Source organism: Clarias gariepinus, chromosome 17 (assembly GCF_024256425.1).
Source record: "Clarias gariepinus isolate MV-2021 ecotype Netherlands chromosome 17, CGAR_prim_01v2, whole genome shotgun sequence".
In the NCBI taxonomy this organism is placed as follows: domain Eukaryota; kingdom Metazoa; phylum Chordata; class Actinopteri; order Siluriformes; family Clariidae; genus Clarias; species Clarias gariepinus.
In genome coordinates, this window is record NC_071116.1 from 20,167,099 (window position 1) to 20,187,768 (window position 20,670).

General features: G+C 37.4%; 2 protein-coding genes across 3 annotated transcripts in view; both read left to right on the plus strand.

Moving 5' to 3' along the window:
* The first annotated feature begins 1,550 nt into the window (after nt 1-1,550).
* hmgcs1 (3-hydroxy-3-methylglutaryl-CoA synthase 1 (soluble)) lies at nt 1,551-13,194 on the plus strand. Of its 2 annotated transcripts, none has more exons than XM_053476283.1 (10): nt 1,551-1,653; nt 5,199-5,656; nt 5,851-5,976; nt 6,842-7,006; nt 7,300-7,468; nt 8,705-8,875; nt 9,474-9,580; nt 9,683-9,808; nt 9,964-10,121; nt 10,809-13,194. In XM_053476283.1, exons 2-10 carry the CDS (start codon nt 5,209-5,211, stop codon nt 10,896-10,898), a joined length of 1,560 nt encoding a protein of 519 aa, XP_053332258.1. In that variant the 5' UTR covers nt 1,551-1,653; nt 5,199-5,208; the 3' UTR covers nt 10,899-13,194. The 2 variants fall into 2 exon arrangements, with proteins under 2 accessions (XP_053332258.1, XP_053332256.1); XM_053476281.1 differs by lacking the exon at nt 1,551-1,653 and adding an exon at nt 3,709-3,811.
* Nucleotides 13,195-17,044: 3,850 nt separating this feature from the next.
* Nucleotides 17,045-20,670, plus strand: part of tln1 (talin 1) — an 83,632-nt gene continuing 80,006 nt past the window's right edge. The window contains exon 1 of the mRNA XM_053476223.1: nt 17,045-17,212. The gene's annotated coding sequence lies outside the window, so the exon portion shown is untranslated. The remainder of the gene's footprint in view (nt 17,213-20,670) is intronic.

Below are 20,670 nucleotides of genomic sequence, written 5' to 3' on the forward strand. Positions count from 1 at the left end.
TCTGAAAAGAAGACTTTGGCCCACTGAGAAACAGTCCAGTCCTTTTTGTCCTTTGCCCAGGTACAAAGTCCCTGAGGTTGTCTCTGCTTCAAGACAACCTCAGGCTTTTTTTTGAACAGGCCCTGCTTTTGTGAACAACCAAAAAGCTTACTGAATCAGACTGAAAGGCCATTTAAAGGCTCAGGAAATCTTTTCAGGTATTTTGAGTTGAATTGTGTGACACCATGAGTTTGTTTGACCATGTTGGACAGTATATCCTGGGATAGGCCTAAGGCCCCCCACTACCCTGTGGATGTATAGTGAGCGAATAGCAATGGCAGTAGTGAATACTTATACAATTACAAATCGTACATCCACCTCTCTATTTCAGTGGTTTGAGTTTTTTTTTTCCATTTTAGTGTCACATTGTTACGTTATTTTGTCTGTGGAGCTTGCATGTTATCTGGTTGCTTTGTAAGGTTTTCTCCAGGTTCTCTGTTTTTCTCCTTGTTATAGGCTTAATTGGTGTTCAATGAGGGTTTTTTTTTCATAATAATTTTTTTATGCCAGTAATTCTATGATGTTGGGAGATTGTAGATGTTTAAGTACATATATTCAGTGTTGGGTGTAAAAAATCAGGACTTGATTGTATTTCTGTATTCTGGGGATTCTGGGGAACACAGCAGGTTTCTCCAGATGTTTTTTCCCCCCTTACTCATCACACCCACTCGTATACACTGCTTTATCCTGTGTACAGGGTTGCAGAGGGCCTGGAGCGTAGACTTACGGTAGACTTAGGCCATGAGGCAGGGTGCACCCTGGTTGGATTGCCAATCCATCTCAGTGCACACACACATATAAAGTACACACGCTCATTCACACAATACGGGACAATGCTGAAGCGCCAATTGCCCTAATATGCATGTCTTTAGACTGTGGGAGGAAACCTGAGATCCCAGAGGAAACCCACCAAACACAGGGAGAACATATACCTCCATGCACACAAACCTGAGGCTGGAAGCCATCCCGGACCCAGAAGATGCAAGGTGACAGTGCTAACCAAAAAGCCACTGTGTCATGCTGCCTTTTCTTAGATAAACAGTTTTTTATTCTCCTGGGTGATGACGTGAATAAGAACGTTTCACATCGTTTTGTCCTTGTGGTTGTTCATATTCTCCAAAGCTATATTAATCAATCTTATAAAAATTATCCAGTGAAGCAACACCACTTTCTATAATTGCATCATGGTGTATCACTCCTGTTCAAGGTGGGACGTATTTAAAGATCCAGCCACGGCATGTTCTGAACTTGCTCCGGGTCGCGCGGATTGGCGCACTCACGTGGGACGGCCCACAAGGCGCGCGCTGATTGGTCGGCGCTCTCTCACCATACGCCGTCACTCACTCACACCATTGAGCCACTCACAGCGCGGCGGGTCTGCGCTCGGTCTGATTGGTGGGTTGTTAAAAAGGGGCGGGAAATAAAGCTTCTAAAGTTCGGTTCTGTGTCCTGATTGGGTGTTTAAAACACGCTCAAAACTGCATAGAGCTCGCTCAGGTAATGTCCTCTGACTGTATATATAAGAGAATCAGCATTCAAGTGTCCATCCTTACTGGGATAAACCTGTGACTTTAGGTTCAAGCCTTTTTACTGAAGAACTAAATACTTATATAGGTAAGTATTATTTTTTCCCTGTTTGGGTTATTTTTTTTATTTTGGGTTAAAGATGTATTTGACTTATATATTGCCTAAATAAATAATGTAGAATGTATAATAATAATAATAATAATAATAATAATACAAATCTAATATAATAATAATAATAATAATAATAGTTAACAATTATTACAATAAGTATTTAGTTAAAACTATTTGTATAACCTGATAAACACCCATTAACAAAGCATTAAAAAAACATATTTAAAATTTTTTTTTATATGCATAAAAAAAATTTCATAAATGTTCGAAAACAACAAGAGATTCTACAAAGAACACACACAAACTCCTGCAAACACTTTTTTTTTAACTAAAAGTAGCATTCACATAAACAGTGGCTAGAAATATGCTTTATTACAAAAACTTTCAGAAATTGGTTGAGACTTCTGGCTTCATGCAAATTTATTACATTTAGAAACAAACCATTAAAAAAAAAAGTTTTTACACAATATATTTATTGTATACATGAAAATCTATAAGAGTGAATTTTATTACTGTGAATTGTAAACTGTTTTAAATAATTAAATAAATATTAGATAACAATGAAATAATATAAAACAATTATAAATTCCTATCTAGTGTAACTTATTAATAAAATAAACAAGTGAACAACGTTTTACATATGCAATGTTATAATTAATGAGGCAGAAAAAAACAAAGGCAAAAAAAATGAACAAGGTGGGAAAAAATCTATAAAACAGAATTTACATTGAATTGTAGACATTCAAGACATTGTAGACATTGTAGTATTGCATTAATCTAATTAGGATTATCAGTACTGTAACATATATAAAATCATATTTATTATTAGGGTTAACGTTGCTTAAAAATGACTTGCTACTTCAGCTTTTTCTAAAAATCATCCAAGTAATCATAAAAAAAAACAAACATGTAGGACAGTTTTATAAAGGTAACTTTTACACTATTTAAAAGCATGAATCAGGAAATCGCAAACACAAGTGCAAAGGGTTTAGTGCACAGATCAGTGTTTCTAAGAACCTCTGTTTATTACACGCTGTTACACTGTCATGTGCCGTCATCATGTACTGCCCCCGGCTTAATCTTACGCCCAGAACACTGTGTGCAGTTCTCTGTGTCCTCTTTGGGTCCTCTGGGTTCTCAGGTTTCCTCCGTTTGACTAAGATCACAAAAAATATGTGTCTCAGTCTGTTCTCGCTGTGTCCTTTTGCTTGGGATCCAGTTTTTCTTAAAATAAGTCTAAATTGACTGTTCTTTCAATTGTTCTTCTTTGTTGTTTAATGGCAGTTGGAATTCAGTAGGTTACATTACCACCAGCTTTTCGTCTTAAGCTTCCTCATCTTCCAGGCCTCTTAAAGCCGATTTTACACACTCGTTCTTCTCCATACGTTTTGGCATGGTTCTGCTTCCCTGTCTTTTAACGTGACTTTTCAAGATACATATTTAATATAAGGAATAAAGGAATGAATGATCTGTGAAAGTGGCATAATTCATTTATCTTATCTAAGACGCAGTAGGAGTTAATATTTAATAAAAAATTGGTTTCTGTTGGGCATTGGTGGGTTCAGTTCCCTGACCCAATGCCCAAACCCCAGCCGATGCAATGCTGGTCTCAAACTCGGGTTAAAATGTGAAGGTTGCATAAGGAAGGGCATCCAGCGTAAAACCCGTGCCAAGTTGTGTGCAGATCAGATGATCTGCTGTGGCGACCCCTCGATAGGGGCAGTCGAAAGACCAACAAAAAAAACCCAACATTTTACTGATATTTATTTGTTTGGTTTGTATTATGTGTAAATGCATTTGTTTGTTGTATATGTGTATTGTAATGTTAACTTTTTGTTTTGGAAAGAAAGAATTTCTAATACTAAAGTATATCCAGAGCACTTAAAAGTAAAATATTTTTTTATAAACAATAACTGATTGAATCGTTACTCGTGTTTATTTGTGACTCATGGTTGCCATAGTGCGCAACTGCGCGTCTCAACTTGCTAAACCGGAAGTCGGTCCGTCAGCTTTTGTCGTCCGGCTGATGAGCGCTCACATGAGAGAACTGACCTTATGATCTCCGGGAAGAGGCAGAAACTTCTCTCTTTCTGACATTGAATTTTTTTGTTTGTTTGGGTTATATGTTCGTAAGGTAGGACTATATCACGTTTCCTGAACTTTCCCGAGAAAACTAACTGTCTAGGTTAGATTTTTCTTATATGTGAATTTTAGCTTTTAGGTTTCCGGCTAGATTAGCCGCGCTAGCTGTGTACGCTAACCGTCCTCACGCCTTGTCATGGCACAGGCGCTGTTCTGGGCTGACAAGCTAACGGACTGTCGGAGTTTATTCATTAATATGTGCTGTTAGAAACAAATAGTGCTTTTAAGGGTATATAACCAAGTCGTGTAATATCTTGTTGGGTGTGTGTGTGTGTATATGAGGGTAACGTGTAAGCCACTTATAGGAGGGTGTGTGTTCACTCAGCCGGCAGACTGCTGAGGTCAGAGTTAATCACTGCCTCTGCCAACTGGACAGTCTGACTCCCTGCCTCTGGGACAACACTTTACTGGATTATAGCTTAAAACTGACGATATATATATATATATATATATATATATATATATATATAACTTCTGGATGTTATATACATACACACACACTGTCTATCTGGTTGTTTCCTTGTAAATAATAACTATTGGAAAGCTGTGCTTCTGTTTTATCCAGTTTTTTTTTCCTCCTAGGGAATCAAATTCATATAATCAGCTAATGATTAAGGTTTAGTGGTTAGCACTGTCGCCTTGCACCTGCAGGTTGTCGGTTCTATTCCCACTTCAAGTCTGTATGCATGGAGTCTGCATGTTCTCCCCGTGCCTGGTGGTTTTTCCTCTGGGTACTGGGTATGTGTGTGTTTGCCCTGCAATTGATCGGCACTCTGTCTAGGGTGTTCCCTGCCTCGTGCCCTAAGTCTTTTAGGATAGGCTTCAGGCCTCCCTTAACCCCGTATACAGGATAATCCCGTATAGACGATGAGTGAGAGTGAGCTAATAATTAGCTTCCCTTCAAAAGAAGGAAACTCCCAAACTGTGCAGAACAAGTTTGAGAATCTCTGATTTAATAAAATATATATATTGATTTTTTTTTTCTATACGCAATACATGGTACATTGTTCTTTTTTTTTTTTTTTACGCAAGCTTGGATAAAGTTTGTGGTCTCAGTCACTGACTAAATTCCTGTTCAGTTTCTCCTCATTTTGTATATTTGATGCAAAACAATAGCTTGAATATAGATAGTAGGAGAGCCATTATTGTGACTGTTCTGGATAGCTTGTTGTGACCGATAACTAGGTAAAAGTTCGTGGGATGACAGCTTTTTGACCTTTACCACAATAAACCTTGAATTTGATTACATTGGACTTGCACGTGTGGTAGGACATGCTTTTCAAATATTCTGATGAAAGAGTTTTTAATCGACAGTCATTTTGTTATTTCCCTGCACGCGAAATCGGTTAAACTGTGCCTTTTTTTTTTTCCTTTTCCAGCTCGATCACAATGCCTGGTTCTCTCCCTGCGAGCTATTCAACCACTTGGCCCAAAGATGTTGGCATCATTGCTATGGAGGTATACATTCCCTCCCAGTATGTAGACCAGGCAGAACTGGAGGAGTTTGATGGAGTAGGAGCAGGGAAGTACACCATCGGTCTCGGGCAAGCGCGGATGGGTTTCTGCTCGGACCGAGAGGACATTAACTCGCTGTGTCTGACTGTGGTGCAGCGTCTTATAGAGAGAAATGGCTTGTCGTATGAGAGCGTGGGAAGACTTGAGGTGGGCACGGAGACCATCATCGACAAATCAAAGTCGGTGAAGACAGTACTAATGCAGTTGTTTGAGGAATCAGGGAATACAGACGTGGAGGGAATCGACACGACTAACGCATGCTATGGTGGCACTGCTGCTCTTTTCAATGCTGTTAACTGGGTGGAGTCCAGCTCCTGGGACGGTAAATTTAATTAGTTATACATTTTATAAATGCACATCTAAGAAACTTGATTAATTATGAAGGTTTTATCTTGGCTTTTTATGTCCACTCTTGAATACTTTAGAGCTTATATAAACTAACATTATTATAATTCTGATAGTATTTAATAATGCTGGTATTCCTATTTGATTTGTGTTTATAATACTCTGCTGCAGGTCGCTACGCTCTGGTTGTGACTGGAGATATTGCGGTTTATGCCACAGGCAGTGCCAGGCCTACAGGAGGCGCTGGAGCAGTAGCCATGTTAATAGGGCCTAATGCACCTCTGGCATTTGATAGAGGTATGTGGCCTTAAAAACACAGTGGTGACCTTTGGTATACTTACACCACTGCTCTTGTTTTGATTGTTAGCTTAGGTCAAAGTCCACTTTTTGCTGTTGCTAAACACTCGTATTTATTAGGATTTCATTATAGTAAGAAAAGTGAAGTAGTAGCAGTTTGACCTGAATGACTGTTGTTTTTTTGTTTGTTTGTTTATTTTATTGCACCAAAGATGTCTGACACTAAATAGTTTAAATGTGTCTGGACTGCTTTTGTAGCTACAAAGTGTATGCAGCCAACAGGTGCAGTTTAGCACCCTAAAAATTATATTTAAATCATCAAACAAAGAGTATGTTGTCTGATTTTGAAGAATTACTTTTTTTTTTATATTTGACATATAATTGCAAGACCTAATCAGGGTGGCACAGTGGGATAATGGTTATCAGTGTGGCCTTGCACCATCCAGGGTCGGGGGTTCAGTTCAATTCCTGCCTCGGGTCTGTGTACTTGGTGTGTACTTTTTGAGGATTGCTCAAAATTTCAGCAGTTGGGAGTATAATCCCAAGTGTACCTGTCACTGAGTGTTATGTTTAAGAATGAAGGATGCATAGTCCATTTCAGGAGAAGCAGTTAACTTAAAGTTATAAGTTTTCACCCAGTATATGGTCCTGTATCACTCAACTCCACTTTTACATCTAGATAGGGCTAGAAGTCTGGATTTAGATGACAGTAAAGCTTTGAAATCAATTAATGGTTATTACACTAAGAAATAAAATTTATTTATAATACCTTATTCACACAGTGATGATAATGGCCGGTAAAAACTTTTCTTTCAAACAGTAGTTTCCAATGTTGTCTGTTTTTCTTTTTTTCTTCCCCTTGCAGGTTTACGAGGGACCCATATGCAACATGCATATGATTTTTATAAGCCTGACATGGTGTCTGAGTATCCTGTAGTGGATGGCAAGCTCTCCATCCAGTGCTACCTCAGTGCATTGGACAGATGTTACTCTGTCTACCGTAATAAAATTCAAGCCCAATGGCAAAGAGGTGTGTACTGTTTTCAGGACTCTTATTTCTTATGCAAGCAAGTTAGTCTAACAGTCATGCATACAACAAAGGCGCTTCGCGGGGCCACGCAACTCCAGTGACGCAAAGTGGTTTTGATCTTAAGTGAATACAGTAGGGTTTTTTGCTTGTTGAATAGACATTAATAAAATATTGGTCATCTATGTTGATGACCTCTATCTACAGTAAATAACTGAAGCTCAACACAGCATAATTTATTTATTTATTTTTTGGTATTTAGATTTTATATATAGATATTTGTATGTTTGTTTCAGAGTGTGTGGAGAGACGATTCAGTCTGAATGACTTCGGCTACATGGTCTTCCACTCTCCCTACTGTAAATTGGTTCAGAAGTCTCTGGCTCGACTCCTGCTGAACGACTTCCTGGCCCATCCCAACCCCAACATGGAGAGTGGGCCGTTCAGCGGTCTTGAAGCCTTCAGGTCAGTATCTATAAATGAAGAGAACTGCAGTGAGACTAAGCTGTCATTTCTATTTGTAAGCTTTTGCGTACAAGTACAAAATCCTTTGCTTCGGGCAGCCTGTTATGACTTTACTGCCATGAAGACTAGATGCATACTTACTGTATATGCAAGGACAACTGCTTTTATTATCTGAAGTACTCGAGAGATTCAAAATAAATGCAAAAACCAATCAGTTGTCTTTAACTTGAGCTTTTAGATTTAACACAAATAGAAAATGGTCAGAAAGTTGTGTTCAAGCAATATACAGTACTGTGCCAAAAGAAAGTTTTTACATTCAACAGTACTATAAAAGCAATAAACAGTAATATATAGTGTAAAGCAAAGTCAATAACTAATGTCATGCCCCTTTGCTTAAAATATAGTTTCAGGTAAAAACCTGTGTAGTTTTATAAGGGGTTTATAAGTTTAACTGAACATCCTGCAGAACCAGCCACAGTTCTTCTGAGGAATTTGTCGCCACTGCTTATTTTTCATGCATGTAAAACAGAACATTTCAGAAGATGATATTTTATCTGAAAAACGGTTCTTGCTTAGAGATATTTTCCTATAATATTTGCTGGAATACTATGTCTGGAAATATTTTTTTTAATACTGACATAATAATGAAGTTATAAAGCAGACAAAGATTTCAAGACATAAAACGTCTTAAGATGAGATTAAGGAAGGATTTCAATAAACATTTTAAGTCTTTAGACAGAGATGCTTTTTTTAACTTTCTTCTTCACACAGTTTGGTCAAATCCCAAATGACTTTTTTTTTTTTTAAATCCCAAATTTATATTTTTACAACATTATATACATTTATGAAAATTATTATAAAACACTAATATAAAATATATTACAAAATATAAAACATAACATTTATTATAATATATTTTATAATATATTTTATTTAAAAATCATCTAAAATTATGCAGTAGTTTTAAATAAAGGAAAATTCTGCTGTTTGATTATCTTCGGTCTAAAAATAATGCTCATGTGTGTGTACAGTATATATAAATGTATATGTATGTACAGTATAAGAAATATGTATTTTAGTAAACTAGTTTTGTTTAACAGAACGGTTCATACAGACCGAATGTTTTTTTTTTTTTGTTTTTTTTTTAATTAATGAAATATAAGTGTTCGAAACGTAAACTAAAAAAATTTACTTCTGCTTTGTCATTTTGATTATATTATTATGGTTTTTCCCCAGGGATGTGAAGGCTGAGGACACGTATTTTGACCGTGATGTGGAAAAGGCCTTCATGAAAGCCAGTGCAGAGATGTTTGAGCAGAAAACAAAGGCCTCCTTGCTTATATCCAACCAGAATGGCAACATGTACACACCATCTGTGTATGGCTGTCTGGCTTCTATTCTGGCACAGTATGTGTCTTTCTAGTTTGCTTTCTAAAACATCTTGCCATTTTATATATATATATATATATATATATATATATATATATATATATATATATATATATATACACATCTATATATATGTGTGTGTGTGTATATGTGTATATATATATGTGTGTGTATATGTGTATATATATATATGTGTGTGTGTGTGTGTGTATATATATATATATATATATATATATATATATATATATATATATATATATATATATATATATATATATATATATATGTGTGTGTGTGTGTGTGTGTGTGTATTGTCCATCAGATGACCACCACAGAATTGTTTGATTCTGTTACTAATGTTTGGTGCCAAATAATTATTTTGTTCTTTTAGTAATTTTCTATACACATTTATAATTATTCCAAAGACAGATTTAGTTACATTAGCGATACATGTCTTAGTTTGAGAAGGACGTAAGAGAAAATTCTACAAGAACTGTTTTTATTAAACAAATGAACCCCGGAAAACATAATATAACACTTCTAGCATGTTTTATTAGGTGCTTTCAGAGTGTAAAACCTCTACTAATTTATTATTATTATTTTTTTAACCTAACAGATTTACACCTCAGCAGCTTGCGGGTCAGAGAATTGGCTTGTTCTCATATGGATCAGGTCTTGCTGCAACACTCTATTCAATCAGAGTGACACAAGACGCAACACCTGGTGAGCATGCATGTACCATTCACAGCACACTTAATTCTATACAGATGTCTTGAAGTCACCAGTTATGCAAGCATGTGTATTTTTTTTTTTTTTTTTCTCCAGGCTCTTCGCTAGATAAACTGGTTTCCAGTCTTTCAGATATTCAGGCCCGACTGGACTCGAGGAAGAAGGTTCCACCTGCCGTCTTTGCAGACAACATGAAGCTTAGAGAGGAGACTCATCATTTGGGTAAATTACAGAAGTCGTTATCTCTAATGCTTTCTAAACTTTTAAAATTTGTTTTTTATTTCCAATTTCATATATTGTGATCTGATGGAAGTAGAATGTAGTGATACTGAACTTGACCGTCCCCACCTCTATTGGTCTTTGGTTTACCCCTATAGCAAACTACATCCCTCAGAGTACGGTGGACGACTTGTTCCCAGGAACATGGTATCTAACGCGCGTGGATGAGAAACACCGCAGGTATTATGCCAGACGTTGCCTGGATGAACATCGACATCTTGAGGCAGGACTTCTAAATTCTGTTACCGCATCTGAGGTACGGCGAAACATTTGAAGGTTTACTGATAAGGTTATTTTATCTGATGAGGAAGCGTCAAACAGCTGTTCAATACTCGTATACCTAGAGCAAAAAATCTTTATCCTAGTTGAGTTGTGTCCCGTTTTACGAAAAAAAGAAGTAAAAACTAAAAGTTCAATTTCTCTAAAAAGATATCATCGCCCTCTGTTGCCCATGAGATGAATTACAACTGTGAAGAAAACATTAACGAGCAGTCCCATCCCACTAACAGACCCCCCTACATGTGACTCAGTTTCCTTTTAAGAAAAAGTGGCAGTGGAGAGCAACTCAGCGCCACCCACACCTGAAAGGCATTCAATTTAACCATTTATGAACACAATTCAAAAATATGCAAACAGAACTTTAAATTGCCTTGATTCGACACCCAGCCACTCGATTGCAGGGCATCCATAGTGCCGGTCCCAAATGAAAATGTGAGGGTTTTGACAGGAAGGGCATCTACCCTGCGCTTAGCTGAACGTGCAGCTCAGATGATCCACTGTAGCAACCCTTTAATGGGAAAGAAGAAGAACAACAAACTGCTGTTTAATTCCTGCACTGCTAATTTATTCTTTTATTGTTTAATGCAATTTTTTTCGGTTTATACCATGCATTACACATAATCTGAGGGTTTTGTCTGATTTAATTTGCATTTGTCTTTTCCAGCACATCCCCAGCCCTGTGAAGAAGATGCCTCGCATCCCAGCCACCACTGCTGCCTCTGAGACAGTCAGCATTACCAATGGGGAGCATTGACATTAACCTCAGTGAGGTTGCTCATACTTTAGGTGACAATATGGACACGTGATCTAAAAAATAAAAAGAGGTAGAGACTGAGCTTTCTGTCTTAGTCTTGAGACATTTATGAACAAGCATGAATTTTTAACTGTTCCTGGTTAAGCCTGGTTATTCTGTCACAGTTTAAGCTGATCGTTTGTAAGTTGGTGGGATAAGAGACGGGTGGGGTAAGAAAATGGGGACATAAGGAGCACAATGTGGCAATGTCATCTATGCACAGACAACGGGGAATGTTTTCAAATAATCCTTAGTCTCATTTCACATCTGTTTTTTTATTTTTTATTATTTTTTATTTGGGGTAAATAAGAAAAAATAAGTTAGCGGGGACAATGATAAGAATCTAAGGCCAATCTTGTGTAAGAGGGAGTAAAGGTTTGGTAAGTGGCTTTTTATTTTTACCGCATGCTGTTTTTCATTTAGCCATGTTGCTGCTTTTTTTTACCCTCACATTTCTCACCTTTTTTTAAATCTGGATGCGCATGTAGATGTTTTGTTGAGTAATTGTTTAATTAGTCCATAAGCGTAGTCCATTGCGAGTACTGAGTCAACTCTAAGTTCGAAACTGTCCACAATTCTAGTCTTTTGCCACCTGTTATCTCGAGATTAACTTATCCCTTATTAAATGATTGCTACCAGCCTGGTAAGCTGCGTTCTGTCACCACATCTTATTATGTGGGAAGTTAAAGGTGCATGTAAAATCAGTCTATCCCAATAATAGCATGTCCTGTTGCATCTGTTGATGCATGTGGAACTGTTGGTCCAGCATTGTATCCAGTTACACTTTATATACTTCATATCTTACTACTACATTTGAGAGCTACCTTTAATGAGTTTAGATTTTAGGTGGTGTGTTCTCAATTATAGTCACAGTCAATCTTGCATTATGGTATTGTGTGACAGCAAGCCGAAAAGAAATTAGGCTGTAAGTCAATTGCTCTAATAAGGGTGGCTTTAAGTGTAATGAGGAAGCACTTGTGTCAAATGAACTGAGGATAAATGTGGTTCAAAATGAGGGTAAAGTATTTTATTGATTATAGTATAACAGAAATAATATAAGTTGTTTAACAGACATGACCGTACTATTTATTTTAAAAAAAAATGAAGACAACTTAAAGCAGGAAAGCATTAAGGGAAAGGTGTTGGCTTTCTTGATAAAATATGTCTTTGTTCAGTCTGCTCTTGAGCCCCTTGTATTTGGTCATGCCAAACGAAATTGGCATGACCAAACAAAATAATTTCCAACTAGATTTGACCATGCACTAGGACATATGACAGTTCCAATACAAGTAAATAACACTGACCTTTTGAGCAAGAGTTCCATCTGTCAATGACCTGGAATTTAAGTCAAACAGCACTATATAAAACAGAATAAAGGGTTATTAGTGCACCCTGGTACCCTAGTGTGTCATTTATTGTCTTTTAAAGCAGCATCTCATTATGCTTTTCACTGTACAATGTTAAAAAAAAAACATTATCAGCTTGGTTCTTATTTGTATATTTTTAGATAGTCACCAAGCTTCCACAGAGTTATCAGTTAGACCCTTGCTTACTAAACAGACCTGTAATTTCTTTTCATTTATAAACACCTTAATCTGTTCAGTAATAATAAATATAAAACAAATTCCAATCCTTCAGAATCAGACATTTTGCATTTCATTTCATTCAGATTTTTTTTATTTAATTTTTTTATCTAAATAATGTAATTTACAACACACACTTAAAAGAGTACTAAATCATCCCTTTGCTGTTGTGGTGGAACCCTTTATATTTTGTACCTTTAACATATATTTTTTACCTGAAAATTGTACCTTTTTAAAAAGTTTTTTTTTTCCCTGTAAGAAACAATAATAATAAGTTATATAATGTAAACTTGGTAGTAAAACATTAAAGGTACATTATATACTGTTATGTAAATGATATATAGAAAAAGTACAAAAGGTGTGATGCTTAAAGGGTCCACAGTAACACTAAGGATTGGTGCAATGTAGTACCCTCTTCTGACAGTGTATGTCTACATATATATTTATATATATATTACAGCCAGAACAAATTGCCTGATACGGTTTCACTTGAAACGGCTAATGTTTACAAGAAATTTTTTTGTGATCAGTTACCTCTACTAGCCGTACAATTATTTGTATATTTGTAAATGCAAATAAATCATCTGGAATAATTTCAAAGAAAACAAGCTGTATAAAAAAATATGTAATCTATGTAAGTATGTACGAAATGAAAATAAATATCTCTTGATTTATCTCGGTTGTCATTCAGTTTCACAAAACTAATCTTTATACCAGCAGCATGGTGATGTAATGGTTACCAGTGTGGCCTCTCACCTCCAGGGTCTGCATTTGAAAGACATACTGAACTTCAATCAGCATTTCCAAGTTGTGTGTATTTATGTCCCCTCCAATAGTTTGGCACCCTGTCCAGGGTGGACCCCACCTTGGGCCCTAAGGCTCCTGGGATAGGCTACAGGCACCAGCGACCCTGGTACAGGTATAAGATGGTACAGAAGATGTATGTATACATGAATGTATGAAAATCTTTATGCCAATGCAGAGATGATGTTTGTGTAAAGAACTGTGGGTTATGTTATCATTAGTATTAATTAAGTATATTATAGTATATGTTCAGTATGTTATTTATTAAGTCATTCATCTGTCACAAGCAAACATGCTTCTATTGGTCAAGTTTACCAGTGTTCAATTCCTTCTTCCTTTATATACAGTACATGTTTGTTTAGGTGATATCAATGGGAGACAAATGACATTGATACCTCAGTAAAGAGAAACCACCCTCATTCTTAAGTCAGATAATTTAGACATACAGTTTATGCGCTGCTAAACTAAACTTGTTAGCCGCATTACCTTTGGTTTACAGCTTTTTACACATAAGTGGCAGTTGTGCTTTTATACACCACAAGATGGCGCTGTCACAAAAGCCTTGTTCCCTATGCATGGAATGTGCTTTTTTTTTTTTCTTTTTTTTTTTATAGGTTTTAGCATTAACTAAACGTTACCCCTCTACAAAAGCACTCTCCACTCTTATATTGTAGGTAGTACATCTTGGGCTGGACATGTACAGAAGTAAAAACTTCTTCAGCACATCTCTGTTGTACACCTACATATGTTAGATGATGTCCCCTGAATGTGGTCCCTAAACCACTCAGAGACCACAGTTTGAGACCAATGAATCCTGGCATCGTCATCTTAAAATATGCCCGTGCCGTCAGGGAAGAAAAAATACCTTGTCATTCAGTATACTGTATTCAGGTCTTTAGCTGACCTCATTTTTTGGCACATAATGTTGCTGAACCTAGACCTGACCCACAGAAACAACCTCAGATCATAACCCTGCCTCCACAGGCTTGTACAGTAGGCACTAGACATAATGTGTGCATCACCTCATCTGCCTCAACTCTTACACTGATGCACCCATTACTCAGGATCAGGGTAAATCTGGACTCCTCAGACCTTTTTTCAATGCACCACAGTTCATTCTTTATACTTCCTAGCAAAGTTAGGCCTTTTCTTTTTTTCAGATTAGCCTAACTGATGAGGGGTTTTCTTACGTCTACACAGCAGTTAAGTCCCAATCCCTAGAGTTCTCTGGCATGTAAAAATGGTTGTAGTATTGTTTGTTTTTGTTTGTTTGTTTGTTTGTTTTATTAAGGATTTGATTTTAAAGCGTTTTTTGACCATATTTCTTTCTCGAAGATGATGGTTTACCGCCATCATTCCAGGTTTTAATAAGTTTTTTTTTCCCCCAGTTCTTAACACTATTTTAGTAGCTTCAGCAATATCCTTAGTTGTTCTCTTTGTTAGTTGCAGGACAATAATTTGACCCTACTCGAACAGAGTTATATATCCTTACCACAGCCACAGGATATGTCTTCTAACGCAGTTAATTAAGAAATGAGAAGCTACTCACTGCATTAGTTAGGGTATAATAACTTGTTGCCAGCTAAAACAAATTAATCACTGTAGCAATTTTCCAATGGATGGCTTTTAACTATTAGGCTAGTAAAATCCAGGTTCTGACCTTTTTTTCTGGCTGAGCAGTGGATCTTTATAACTATATTTTAGTGAGGGTTGCAGTGTGCCTAGAGACTATGCCAGGAATGGTTGGCAGATACAAGCTGAAAAGGACACCGGTTCATTGCACTATGCACACATGCCATTCATTTGACATTCAGGGCCAAATTATCAGTGCCAATCCACCTAATGGCATTGTTTTTTGGGAGATGGGAGTAAATTAATGAATTGAGATCCTCCACACATCACAGCTTTGGCTCTTAAGTTTTATCTTGAGATGGCATGATTTTCTTGTACGTATTGGTGACAATAGCTTCTGTGCAGTTTGACTGATTGAGCACATTTGCGATAAGTACATAATTGTGTAGGTATAATGTTGGGCAGAATTGTTTCTTTAAAATTTTAACTGGAATTTTTTGTATAGAAAGAGTAAAATTTTGCATCTTTTTTGAAAAACACGTCTTTTTTTTTAGAGGTGGCAAATTTTTGGAACTGTAGCCTACATTATGACATTTGGCAGATGCCTTTATCCAAAGCAACTTAATTTTTTTTTTATCTCATTATACATCTGAGCAATTGAAGGTTAAGGGCCTTGCTTAAAGGCAACAGGAACCACAGCAGCAACTTGTTGGTGGTGGAATTTAAACCTATGACCTTCTGAGGAGTAGTCCAATGCCTTAACCACAAAGCTACCCTGTACCCCAAAATCTGTACAGTAGTCATTTGTAAACATTACTAATTCTGATATTAGTATTAGGAGTATATTATATTTTAAACCCTATATATGGCTGCTGGCAGCATTGAGCATTGAGGGTTTGATTCCTCCCTCTTGTCTGTCTGCATGGAATTTGCATGTTCTCCTTGTGCTACCTGGGTTTCCTCTGGATAATCCTGCTTCCTCCCACAGTCCAAAGATTGGGAAAACTGGTGTTCCCAAAATTTCCTGTAGTGCGTGAATGAGTGTGTTAGTGTGTGGTGTGTGCATGTGCGTTCTGCAATGAATTGCCACCCTGTCCATGGTGTACCCCGTCTCGTGCCTACATTTTCCTAGGATGGGCTCCAGGCTTCCTGCTGCCCTGTAAAGGATAAGCAGTATAGAAGATGAATAAATGAATGAATGTTACTGTTGTTGTTAGTCTTTTAGGCTGCTCATATTGAGGGGTTGCCACAGCGGATTATTTGATCTGCAAAACAACTTTTACACCAGTTTTACACCAGCTGGTGTTTGGGCATTGGGTGGTAATTAAACCTGGGCCTTTTGTATAGCAGGCAAAAAACCTACCATAGAAGATGAATAAATAAACAAGAAGACTGAAAGTTTGTGCGGCACAGTGGTGTAACATTGTCGCTTTTGACCCTCCAGGATCCGGGATCCATTTCTGCCTTGGGTCAGTATGCATGGAGTTTGCATGTTTTCCCCATGCTTGGTGGGTTTCCTCCGGCTACTCCGTTTTCTTCCACAGTCTAAAGATATGCAGATTAGGCTAGTGTGTGTGAATGAGCGATGGATTGGAACACCATCCAGGGTGTACCACCTGCCCAAAGTCTCCTGGGATAGGCTACAGGCCCCCTGATTACAGGATAAAGCAGTATAGACGATAAGTGATTGAATGAATGAATAAAAGGTTGCTTTTTACTATGCTCCACAAGATGGCGCCATCACAGAAGTCCCGTGCTCTTTTATCGCGCGCTAAAAAGTTGATAAACTTTTCTCAAACCTATTTTCATTAGTATATAAACTAGTTTGCTTTAGAGATGAACATTATCTATTAAAATAAAAATCAATCAAAAGTCACGGGTAGTTATAATGCAACTAATTTAATCGGAATTATTGTTGAAGATTTTATTTCTTTATTTGGTGGAAACGACGATCAAAGGTTAGAAAACGTTACACGAGCGGCGTCTCAAAGCGCATACTAGCCTACTACGTCAGTATGTAGTACGCACGCGCTGCTGTATGTAGTGCGCACTATGCAGTAGGGTAGTAGTGTAGTAGGGCGGTAGGAGTTATGTGTGTCTGTGTGTGTGTGTGGTTTGGGACGCGGCTGTAGGGTGGAGCTCTAACGGCGCCTCGGAGCAGCGAGCGAGCGAGTAAGTGAGTCCACAAGCCCCGCTACTGACGTTTAAGCAGCGATTTCAGGAACATCGGTGTATCTGCTGGGGAACGGGATTGTTTATATCGAAATATAATCCGGAGTGGACAGCTAGCGGTCGCGTCAAGGACAGGAAAAAGAGGTGAGAGATGAAGCTTGTGATTTTATTTTAAGAGAAAAAATAAAAAACTAACAAAAAACAAGCCAATTTCGTTGTGAGGAGGAAACTTTGTCTCGGGTGGGAAGGAAGTTCCGTTTCCGACGGCTCTCTCTCTCTCTCTCTCTCTCTTCTTGTTGCTGCTAAACCGTTTTCAAAATAAAAACGTGTAAAATGGCGTGTAATACGGCGTCACGTCGAAAGATATACACGTTTAATGATGTTAATTTCCGAAATAAAAACGACCTACAAAAAAAGGCGAGTATGGTTTTGTAGTTAAGGGCAGAAGTGTTAGCTAACCTTGTAGCTTCTTAGTAACGGTTTTAACGGTCAGCTTTACCTGCTGCCTGTATTAACTAGCTCTCGGTTTACTTTAACTAGGTTTGTTCGTTAATTTTTTTCCGCTTTGTGCTTCTCTGAGTGTGTGTGTGTGTGTGTGTATGTGTGTGTGCCTTTAGTCGTGTGGAGATGTAGAGACTGTGCTGTAAGCCAAACTTCACGGCCTGCAGGCTTTAACTTTGTACCAGAAGTATGAACTTGTAAAGTGAACGTAGGCGTTTTGTTAACTGACGCTAGCGCGCGCTCTCTCTCTCTCTCTCTCACTCACAGTCAGTCAATGCATATAGTTTGTCGTGTCTTGCCTATTTAAATAATGAATGAAGAACTAATGGACACACCCAGATGTTTCAGATTTATACTAAAACTAATCAGATTTAACACTAAGATCTGAGACTGCAGTCCTGATGTCCTGCTCCTATGCGCACAAGTCCAGGTGTTACTCGGACCGTCACCCTACTCACACTCTCTACATATCTCATGCCATTTATTATAGCTAGCTCGAGGTGTCGCAAATATCTCACCTGGCTAGGTGTGTGTGTGTGTGTGTGTGTGTGGAGCATGTCATGGTTGTCAAACAGGTTGCGCCAGAGGGGAAAAAATGCACCCTCAGGGTGCAAATACCTGAGTGTATAATAAAGCACACTTTGGATTTAAATTCCTGAGTGTATAATAAGGCACACTTTGGATTTAAATACCTGAGTGTATAATAATGCACACTTTGGATTTAAATACCTGAGTGTATAATAATGCACACTTTGGATTTAAATACCTGAGTGTATAATAATGCACACTTTGGATTTAAATACCTGAGTGTATAATAATGCACACTTTGGATTTAAAAACCTGAGTGTACTGTATAATGATGCACACTTTGGATTTAAATACCTGAGTGTACTGTTTAATAATGCCTACCTTAGATTTAAATACTTGAGTGTATAATAATGCACACTTTGGATTTAAATACCTTGAGTATTTAATGTGCATTCTGCATTTTCCTATCTGACTGTATAATGAGTGTATATTGCATCCAATTGGGTTTAAATGGATGGATTTAAATAACCTATAATCAGTGTATAAAGTGTATAATCGGGGTTAAAATATCTATATGATGAATTTAAATACATAAATGTGTAATAATGCACACTATAGGTTTAAATACCCTAGTGTATGATAAGGCACACTATAGGTTTAAATACCCGAGTGTATGATAATGCGCACTATTGGTTCAAATACCTAAGTGTATAATGCGCACAATGGATTTAAATAACCTGAGTGTATAATCAGGGTTTAAATATCTATATGATATATTTACATACCCAAGTGTGTAATAATGCACACAATGGGTTTAAATACCCGAGTGTATAATTCACCCTCTGGTTTTAAATATCTGAGTGTATAATACATGTATGGCATTTGGCAGACGCCCTTATCCAGAGCAACTTACAGTTTTCCAAATTTTACTATACATTAAAGCAATTAGGAGTTAAGCACCTTGCTCAAGGGCCTTACAGTAGTAACTTTTTGGTAGTACTTTTTGGTAGTAACTTTGAGTGCTAAGGATTAAACCTCGGATATTTCAATCAGTGGTCCACCACCTTAATCACTGAGATACCCCAGCCCTTCACCCTCTGGTCTCAAATACCTAAGTGTATAAAGCACACTATGGGTTAAAATACCTGAGTGTATAATTGACATCAGTATTTAAGTTTACAGTTGACTACAAAAGTTTGCATAACTTTTTATATCTAAAGGTGCTCTTTTATTATCGCTTGTCACATGCCACATGCATCGATCAGTCCAGTTCTGAAAGCTGTATCTTTTGTGTTTTCTTGCTTTTCATCTTTTTTTTTTTTGTGAATCAACTTTTACGAACAAGTTCTCTAACGGTTCTAACTCCTCTGGATTGGTTAGTCTTTTCTTGTTTTTCTTATCCTGTCAGTTTCGTAACTCTCACATGTCCCATGTCTTCAAATTGATTTGTCTGAAGCAAACCGTAAACAATATGTGATGAATTGGTGTCTTTTTGTACAAAGTGACATTTGATCTTTAACTCAGTCAGTTTAAAATAGAGCATTGGTATTTCTTTTTTTAAACTCAGTAACCATCAGAGAGCGCAAACTTTTGCACTCGGTGGGGTACTTCAAATACTTGAGTGCAATATGCACAGTGTGGCCAAATATTTGAACGCATAAAGCAATTATTTCATCCAAATATCTGGCGACACAGCGCAGTGAAAGTAGCGCATCCTTTGAGCCTAATATTAAGGGTGAAAAATGCATCCAAGTAATACACGCTGCAGGAAATATTTTACTTGTCTGGCAGTGCACATACTGTAAAGTATGCTAAAGGACATTTTTGTGTGACAGTTTAAGACTTAAGATTGTTCCTAAGCCAGAAATGTGATGTATTAACTGCAAGATTTCAGTATGGTGTGTGTGTGTGTATAGATCTCTTTTATTATTATTTTTAAACATTTTTATTTATTTTTTTTACCAAGGAATCATGTCGAGTTTGACCGAGCCATCATTTACCGTTGTGGCCAGCCAAAAGCTGTGTGTGTGTGTGATGTCACTGAAAAATAGCACCAGCAATTCATTCTGCACTTTATGACCCAGATTCAGAAGAGAGCATGCTGTGTCCCAGAGTTATTACCCCCATCTTGATGGATTGTCAGAGAATCTGGGTGGTTCAGCCCAGGGCAATTCCTTTCCAGTTTCTTGTATGGCTAAAAGTGTATTCATTTCAGCACTGTGTGAGCAGGTGGGGGTAAACATCAGCACATGGTGTCCACACATAGACTAACACATAGGCTCACATAAAAAATGCAGTTGTTCTTGCTTATAAATAAGAAGCTTTTAAACAGATTAGTATAGGTCAGTACTGATGGGTCAAATGTACAGCAGATCACTTGAGACAAGGAGAGTTCACCAACAAGGAAAGAAAGCAAAAAAAAATGCCAGAGTCTGGAGAATGATACAGCGCATCAGAATGATACAGTAATCGAATCAGACATGGAAGCCAATCATACCCGAGAATGGAAGTAGATGCCTCTTTAGACGAAATATCATTAGTGCCGTCTGTCTCTTTCGAAATCTTTATGAAAT

Excerpts from the sequence above, each read along its gene's own strand:
- hmgcs1 (XM_053476281.1), top strand. Across the intron at positions 5,657-5,850 it reads GGAGTCCAGCTCCTGGGACG|GTCGCTACGCTCTGGTTGTG; the intron begins GTAAATTTAATT and ends ACTCTGCTGCAG. Across the intron at positions 7,469-8,704 it reads AGCGGTCTTGAAGCCTTCAG|GGATGTGAAGGCTGAGGACA; the intron begins GTCAGTATCTAT and ends GTTTTTCCCCAG.